Source organism: Magnolia sinica, chromosome 14, assembly GCF_029962835.1.
Source record: "Magnolia sinica isolate HGM2019 chromosome 14, MsV1, whole genome shotgun sequence".
NCBI classification, from domain to species: Eukaryota; Viridiplantae; Streptophyta; class Magnoliopsida; order Magnoliales; family Magnoliaceae; genus Magnolia; species Magnolia sinica.
The window spans coordinates 80,264,844-80,273,730 of NC_080586.1; the positions used below are offsets into that span (position 1 = coordinate 80,264,844).

General features: G+C 39.9%; 1 protein-coding gene across 1 annotated transcript; it reads right to left on the reverse strand.

Moving 5' to 3' along the window:
* Nucleotides 1–3,822: 3,822 nt before the first annotated feature.
* LOC131225061 (receptor-like protein EIX1) lies at nt 3,823–7,037 on the reverse strand. The gene has a single exon (XM_058220485.1). The coding sequence runs from the start codon at nt 7,035–7,037 to the stop codon at nt 3,837–3,839; it is 3,201 nt and encodes a 1,066-aa protein (XP_058076468.1). The 3' UTR covers nt 3,823–3,836.
* Nucleotides 7,038–8,887: the final 1,850 nt, after the last annotated feature.

Consider the following 8,887-nt stretch of genomic DNA (forward strand, 5'->3'; position numbering starts at 1 on the left):
AGAGATGGCACCATACCATAAATTGTGATACCTTGACTTATCTGATCAGTTCTGACACAGTCAAATTTCTTATCTTCCAATTGCCCTAGCACAACCTGGTGCAATTGTCAATCTATGCTACTAATAAAAACATAGCTTAAGAAATGCTAACCACTCATTTAAGGTCCACTGGAGGTAAAGTAGAAAAGTATAGTCACCAGATTTTTTTTAAAAAATCTCATTCTACATCTCTTTCATTGTCTATTCCATTTTTAAAAGAAATTCTTGTATTGTAATATCTCAAGAAATGTGAATCACTTATTTAGTATTCATTGGAAGTAAAGTCAGAAAGTATGGTCAACAAATAAAAAGAATATCATTTGGCATGCATCTCTTTTATCGCACGTCCCATTCTTTAGAGAAGTCCTTGTATTGTAATAGCTTACGAAATGATAACCACTCCTTTAGCATCCATAAGAAGTATAGTCACTAGATAAGAAAATTCTTATTTAACATCTCTTTTATATATTGCATGTACCAATCTTTGGAGAAGTCCTTGTATAGTAATAGAGAATTGCTAACCACTCATTTAGCATCCACGAGAAGTAGAAAAGTATAGTCACCAAAGAAGAAAAGTCTTAATTTGCATCTCTTTTATTGCATGTCCTATTCTCCAGACAAGTCTTTGCATTGCATGGAAGCTCAAGTGGAACATGAATCGGCTGATAATTCCAAGTCAAGTCTTTGATAATATAGACTTAAGACATACAGATGACTCTTCTTTTTTCCATAACTTTCTTGACAGTTAAAGACATGGGCTCTACGCTGACGGGCTGGCCAGGCTGAGAAGCGGTTCGCAATCCTCCGCGATCATCGATGACTTCAACAATCTTTGGAGGGAAGTGAAGGGGAGGATTTTCCTAGACAGGATGGGACTGGGCGCTCTTAGGAGATAATCTCTCGCCCTGTTTTCTTTTCCTGAGATTTTCCATTTTGTTTTCAGCACTATGATAAGTTCCAGATAGGTTCTTTTCCTATCGAGCCCGAATGTATAGCGGTTGTACAGCTTTTTGAAATGGAATACATGGAATTTCTGATTCCAAAAAAATAAAACAAAATAAAATAAAAAAATAAACGACATGGGCTCCACTTGCACAATCTGACAAGTCTAGTTGTATTGGAAACTCAAATTAGCATCGATGAATAGGATCCATAGGCTATCCATGGTGGGACGACTGTAATCCAAGGATCAGATTGTATGACTTTCTTAGTGTCACTTGAACAGTGGGTGGGATTGCATGGATGGTCTGGATTGATTCATTTGATTAGAAGTGACCAGCTGAAGCTGGTAGCATTGTAACTTCAAAACTGGGGAAAGTAGATTGCGTACCGAGTAAACTCTGTGGGCCTACCCTGATTGTGTATTTTATCCACTACGTCTATCCATTTTACTAGATAATTTTAGGGCTTGAGTCCAAAAATAAAGCATATCTAAAGCTCATGTGGATCACACCACAAGAAGCAATTTGATTTGAACATCTACCGTTGAAAAATTCTTGGGGGCCACGGAAGTATTGGATCAAGCTGATATTTGTGTTTTTCCTTTATTCATGTCTGCGTGATCTTATGAATAGGTTGGATGACAAATAAACATAACTGTGGGCCCTAAGAAGGTTTCAACCTCGAAATTATTATTCCCACTATTTACTTGCGGTTGTGGTCCACTTGAGATTTGGATATACTTCAATTTTAGGCCCAATCTTAAAATGAGCTGGAAAAATGGATGGACAGCAGGGATAAAACACAAACATTCATGGTGGGCCCAACATAGTTTACTAAGTATGATAAAGCCCTACTGAGTTACTCAGTACTCAATCCCATTTCAAAAATAAGAGTGTTTTTGTTTGTATTTTCATTTAGAGATTATCATCACAATAACGAGAAATGCATATGAAAGATCTAGGATGGTCAACAGTGAGGTTCACTCGAAGATGTGTTGTAGCCAAAAAATCAAGTTGTTTCAGGCCCACCCATCAGGTGGGCCACACATGTGCCATGACTGTAAACTGCTGGCTACATTTTCCTATCCGTTTGACGTTCTATTCATATTTGGCTCAACGGATGAGTGAACCGTCGGGATTGTATGCTGAATAACACTCACCTTCGAGCCTGCTTGATGAGTGGCCAAGCCATTCAACCTGAAATGATTCATTAGTTCTCGGAGGCATGGCAAATAGAGTGGGGTTGGGTGAAGCTTCCAGCCAATATCCCCATACTACACTGCAGCCCAGCCCATGAGCTAAGTAATTTCTCTCTGGCCTGGCCAGGCACATAAGTGAGACACTCAGCCCAACCATGTAAAAATACTCTACTTTAATGTGGACCATCCATTCGTGTGGGCCTTCCCTTCAAAGTGGCAGTCTAGCATGCTGGCTTACTTTGAATATGGGTCATTCATCATTACGAGCTGACTTTTAATGTGGACCGTCCATTATATGGGCATGTTTATTCATTTCATAATATTATTTTAGGGTACAGAACAATGTTTATTAGTCATACAAACTGTTCATAAGGTGACACTAATCAGATAGAGGGAAAACACAAAATATCAGCTTATCTAAAACTACTGTGGCCTTGGGAAGTTTTCAATTGTAGGCATGTGGTGTACTCCATGGAACTTTGGATATACTTCATGGTTTAAAATGACCTGGCAAAACAGATGAAGGGCAAGGATACAACACAAACATCACAATAGGCTGCACAGTTCCTGCCACAGTGGAGATCGGTGATGTTTTGGCATCTTATTGTAGGGTGTGCTACCAAAAAATTGGTAAAAATTTCAGATGAACCACACCACAGGAAATAGTGCTCATTGGACATCCATTTTTAAAAATTTTCTAAGGTCCATTGTAATGTTTATTGACCATCCAACCTGTTGATAAGATCCAACAGACTTGGATGAAAGGAAAATATAAATATCAGCTTGATCCAAAACTTTTGATGGCCACGAAAAGGTTTTTAATGGGCAATAGCCACTTTCCTGTGGTGTGGTCCATATGAAATTTGCATCTTCTTCATATTTGGGACCACACTATAAAATAATCTGTAAAAACAGATAGACGCAATGGATATATAATACATAAATCAAGGTGGGCCCTATAGTCACCCACATTGCCCGTTTTGGGTAGCAGCCAAGTCACACTCACCACCGGATCCTTACTCTTGCTCGGGTGGTAGATTCTCCGGTCAAGGGTTCGAGTATCCATAGGTGGTGAAATCCCACTGGCGTGATTGTGTGGGGGTGTGTGTGCGTGTGTTAAAAAAAAAAAGAAAAAAAAAAGTCACACTCACCACCATCACCACCACCACACTTGTGGATCCAACAGAGGCACACATGGAAGTTAGGCCATTTTGGTCCCATGAAAAATAAAAGGTCCAATTAGGTAGTCAGTGAGTTGTTTTAGGACACGGCTTTTTGGTGGATCCCTGTGCCGCCCACCTTGATTTATGCGTCTTATATATATCCATGTTGTCCATCTCTTTCACCATTTTACCAAGCACACTTTTCTCTTCAAGTGTGGCCCAATTGAGGAGTAGAGCAGATAAAGGGTATAAATTAGGAATATATATATATATTACAGAAAGGTGGGAGCACACCACCTGTGATTTTATTGATACTCGAAAATTATATACATTAGAGGGGCAACACTGACCAGCCTCCTCCCCAAGTTTTCATTACAAAGCTTTTTATTACAACTCTCATAAGAAGTACCGACAGAAGGAACAAAAAAAAAGATCCACTGTGAAGCAACCTAGGTTACAAACAATTATTCATCATTCAATCAAACCTTTTCAACCTAGCATAATGTACAATGACAATTGAAGCACAGTCTACTTTCCAGATCATCGAAGAAGCGGTAGTAAGCAATCCTCCATGGCTTCTTGAGTATTAGAACACCACAGAAGCCCCAAAATCCCATGGCAAATCCTGGTCCAATCGCAGAGTAAAACCAACGCATTTCATACTCTTCTTTGTCTTTTTCTAAGTCACCACCAACAGGCATTGGAGTGTGAGGTGTCTCATCATCAACACACTTAATTGGAAGCGGAGATCCACAAAGTCCGATGTTGCCCATATAAATAGAAGGATCTTGAAATGTCTGGAGCTGATTTCCGGATGGAATTTTCCCCCACAAGTTGTTAAATGACAAGTTCAAGTAACTTAGAAAAGTTAAATTTGACATGCTTAGAGGAATTATACCCGAAAGTTGATTTTTTGAGAAATCAAGAGACTCTAGCAATGCCAATTTACCAATCTTGTCTGGGATCTTTCCGGTCAAATGATTTCCTGAAAAGTTTAAGACACGCAATCCTAAAAGACTTGTGAGTCCTTTTGGGATCTCTCCAGATAAGTTATTTCTTGAAAGGTCCATGCATATGACCAATGATATTGTTCTAGTGTATTCAAGAATCAGCCCCTTCATTGACACAAGCAAGTTTTCATTATAATATGTTCCTCTTCTTCCATAGGAAAGATCGAGGTTTGTCTTCTTCATGGCTATGAGATCTTCAAAACTTTGAGGAATTGATCCAGATAAACAATTTTGTCCCACATCAAGTATCTGAAGAGAAGTCAGGTTCGATAGTTGTGCTGGGATGTTGCCAGTAAACATATTTGATCGTAAACTCAGAATTCTTAAAGCTGGAAAGCTTTTGCCAATCCAAGTGGGAATATAACCTGAAAAATTGTTGTGTCCAAGGTCGAGAGTCTCCAGACTAGAACATTTCTTCAAAGATGAAGGGATTTCTCCCGATAGGTTATTGTTGCTCAGGTGCATTGTTTGGAGTTGACGTAATAGACCCAAAGACGTGGGTATTCCTCCTGATAACCTGTTCTTGCTCAAATCAAGTGCCTTGAGTGCTATGCAATTACCCAAACTCAATGGAATGATACCACCTATATTGTTTCGGGAAAGGTCAAGGACAGTCAAGGAGTTCATTCCTTCTATGAATGAGGGAATCATGCCGCTGATTTGGTTACCTCTGGCAGAAAAGTAATTTAAATGCTGCATTGTGGATGTAAAATTTGGTGGGATTGGCTCAGAAAATTGATTGTTGGAGAGATCGAGAAAAGAGGCTCCATTCAATATGTAGGGTATGGGACCACTGAAATTATTCGAACTCAAATCAATGAACAAGGCTTGAGGCTGCATTTTTAAAGGGTTGGGCAATTGGCCAAAAATCTGGTTATTTGAAAGGTTCAGGGAAAGAAGTTGGGGTGTTAAATCCCAAAACCAGGTGGGGATGATGCCAGAGATGGTTGTGTTAGACAGATCCAACTCTCGAACATATTTTTGTGTTCTTAGCCAGAGAGGAAATCGAGGACCTAAATGACATGATCCTAAGTAAATATAGGAAAGCTGAAATGGAGGGGCCCAATCAGAGTGTGGATCAAAAACCAAAGAATTGGAAGACAAATCCAAGTACCTCAACTTTGCGAGGTTTTCAAAAACACTTTCAGACACGTTTCCCGTCAAGGAGTTGTCAGAGAGGTCAAGCAAAGACAAGTTAGAAAGTTGTCCTAAAGTTGTTGGGATTGTCCCATTCAACTGATTCCCACGGAGAGATAAATCTTGTAAGGAAGACAATCCTCCAAGAGCTGCAGGGATATTTCCATTCAACTGATTCCCCGAGAGAATTAATTTTTCCAAGGAAGACAATCCTCCAAGAGAAGCAGGGATATTCCCATTCAACTGATTCCCATCGAGAGATAAATATAGTAAGGAAGACAATCCTCCAAGAGCTGCAGGGATATTTCCATTCAACTGATTCCGTGAGAGATCTAATTCTTCTAAGGAAGACAATCCTCGAAGATGAGCTGCAGGGATTGGGCCTGTCAGCATGCAATCTTGGAGAGAAAGGTGTTTAAGATTTTTGAGCTCATGTAACCAATCAGGAATGGCCGCATGCATTTTGTATCCATACAAAGACAGGCTCTCTAAATTGATAAGCTTAGTTATGGCTCTTGGAATGCTACCTGTTATATTCTCGCCAAATGATAAATAAAGATCCACCAGTGAGGTAATATTCCCAATAGAGTTGGGGATTCCTCCATGCAGCTGACTGAAAGATAGATAAAGTATCTTCAGCTTTCTCCAGCTGCCTTCAAGGAACTCTGACCAATCAACCCTAAGGTTATCATCAGTTGATCCCAACCACAACTCTTCCAAGTTAGGCAGTTGTGAAATTTGATAAGGTATCTGACCATGAAACTTGTTCAGTGAGAGACCTAAAGACACCAGGCTGCTAATATTAGCTATCCAGTTTGGAATGGTAGAGTTGAAGTCGTTAAAACGGAGATCAAGGACACGGAGAGATGTGAAATTAACAGAAGAAAGAGTCGGAGAAATATATGAAAGACCACAATCGAATAAGCTTAGCTCAACAAGGGAAGGAGACATGTTCATTACGTGCACCCAATCATGGCTTGCCATGGAAAGGTTCACATAAGACATGTCGAGGTAATTGAGAGAAGGCAGACTTGTCAACCACCAAAGGTTTTTGGCACTCAAAGAATACTCTGAAGAAAGCTTCAGGGAAATGAGTTTGGTGAGGTTTCCAAGCTGATGAGGGATTCTCCCGCTGAATCCTGCCCATGACAAATTCAAATGCCTCAACTCCTTCATTGAACCCAGGAAATCTGGAATTGGTGCGCCATGAAAAGCATTACCGCTCAAGTCCAAGAACTGAAGATGCTTCAGTTCAACCAGAGCTGGATCAATTCTGCCACCTAGGTCACCAGCATGGAGGTCGAGTTTAACAACGTACCCAGTTATGTTGTGGTAGGTAATACCTCTCCAATTGCAGCAGTCAGAGGCATCATCCCAAGAAGAAAGAAGATTGGAGGGATCGTTCAGAGCCTTCCGGATGGTGGTGAGAGCTTTTCTCTCCGAATCCAAGCAACCACTCACCTTCGAATATCCTCCCCAATATATTAATACATTTAAAAGAAAGACAGAAATAAGAAAGCCTCTCTGCTGAGAATAACAACTCTCCATTCCTTCTCTCTCTGCTCTAGAAAACGAAAATTGCTTCTCTGCTGTTTTCTCCTTCCGCTCTCCTTAATTTATAAGATCTGAAGACCGCACCCATCCATCGTGCTAGTTCACCACTATTTTCTCTTAACGTTGATCAAGCAATCCTAACCATCCACTTAAAATAGTCGAAGAGTCACCACCAGGAGCGGATTGGGTTACGCCTCACCTAACACGCTGCGGCCCTTGCCCTGGAGCCCACCTTGATGTATTTATTATGTATCCATGCCGTCCATCTTGATGTATTTTATCCACCCCGTTCATCTAATATTCCAGCTCATTTTATAGTATCATGCTATAAATGAGGCAGATCCAATTCTCAAGTGGATGACACCTCAAGAAACAGTGGTAATTAAACCCACACCATTAAAAAGTAATATTTTTGTTTTGCCTTCGTTCATGTCTGTGTGACATACTAGAGATGGTCGTCACAAATTCACTACGTCCATCAGATTCTAAATGGTGGGCGTTCAATCAGCACTGTTTACCGTGGGCGTGGATCAATTGAGATTTGGATCTGTTTCATTTTTGAGTTCATGCCCAAAATTGGCCTGGAAAAAAGGCAGACGGTGTGGATATATAATATAATACATCATGGTGGGCCTACGGTTCCAGGACAGGAATTGTCTTTGCAGCCCCGGCCACCGGAGGTTAACTATGGTTGGAAGCTGTGTGGGCCTGCAGAGATGGCCGCGACAAATTCACTCCGTCCATCAGATTCTTAAGATCATAATAGAACGGGAATAAAAAAAATCAGGCAAATCTAAAACTCGGATGGATTACGTCACACAAAAAAAGTGAGAATGGAAATGTCCACCATTAAAACTTTCCACCAGGACGTTTATATGCCTTCCAAACATAGCTTCCAACCATAAGAGCTTACCGTCCCTTGCAATTCTCTTCCGTTTCTGTAAATTGGGTGCCACGTGAACCACGAGGGGTGTCAATGGACTAGGCTCGGGCCTTCTAAAATCAGAAATTTGAATAGGCCTGGCCCAATGGCTGACCCAAAACAGTTGAAAATTCAGGCCGATACCAACCCCAAGCCCAGCCCATTGACAGCCCCATGAACCATTTCATCCGTAGCTTGCACTGAAGTCAAAGTTAAGCAGTCAATGAGGACTGCATCTTTGTCTTTTAAATTGCAGGCTGAGTCCAACATCCATGGTTCAATGGTTCACATGCATTCATTCACATTGAGTGAATGTTGCAAATAGCAAATTAAGAAAATTTTGTACTATATATCGTAGGAATTCATGTGTAGATGGGATTTGATTCAAAGTTTTATTATTTTGGTTACTCCATTTAGTTGAACGTGGGGACATGGTGCATCTTTATATTTTTGGAAATGTGGGAGCATTTGCTATTTGCAACAAAAACAAATACATCAAAAGCAGAATACAAGGACTAAGCCTTTAGCAGAAGAACTTAAAGTGTTATTTGGCACCTTGGATTTGGGTGCATCTGGAGGTAATTAGGTGTAAATGTACTTTTTTGCTATGTTTAGTATATGTAATTAGAAATAAATGCAATTGTTGATAAATAAAAAGTTACTTTTTCGTATATTTTGAAATATCTATGTTTTATCCTGATTTTGGAGGGTATTTTTTTTTTTTTTTTTTCTCATTTCTTACATAAATACTATATAAATAGCAAGTCATTACTTTTTATCCTTGTTTGAAAGTGATGAGTATTTCCTCCTTAAAAAAGTGGTCCAAAAAATTACCAATTTAAATTTGTAGGCCCCACAATGATGTGTGTGAGCTATCATGTCCATCCATTTTACTGTAATATTTTAAGGTTGCCCAAGAATT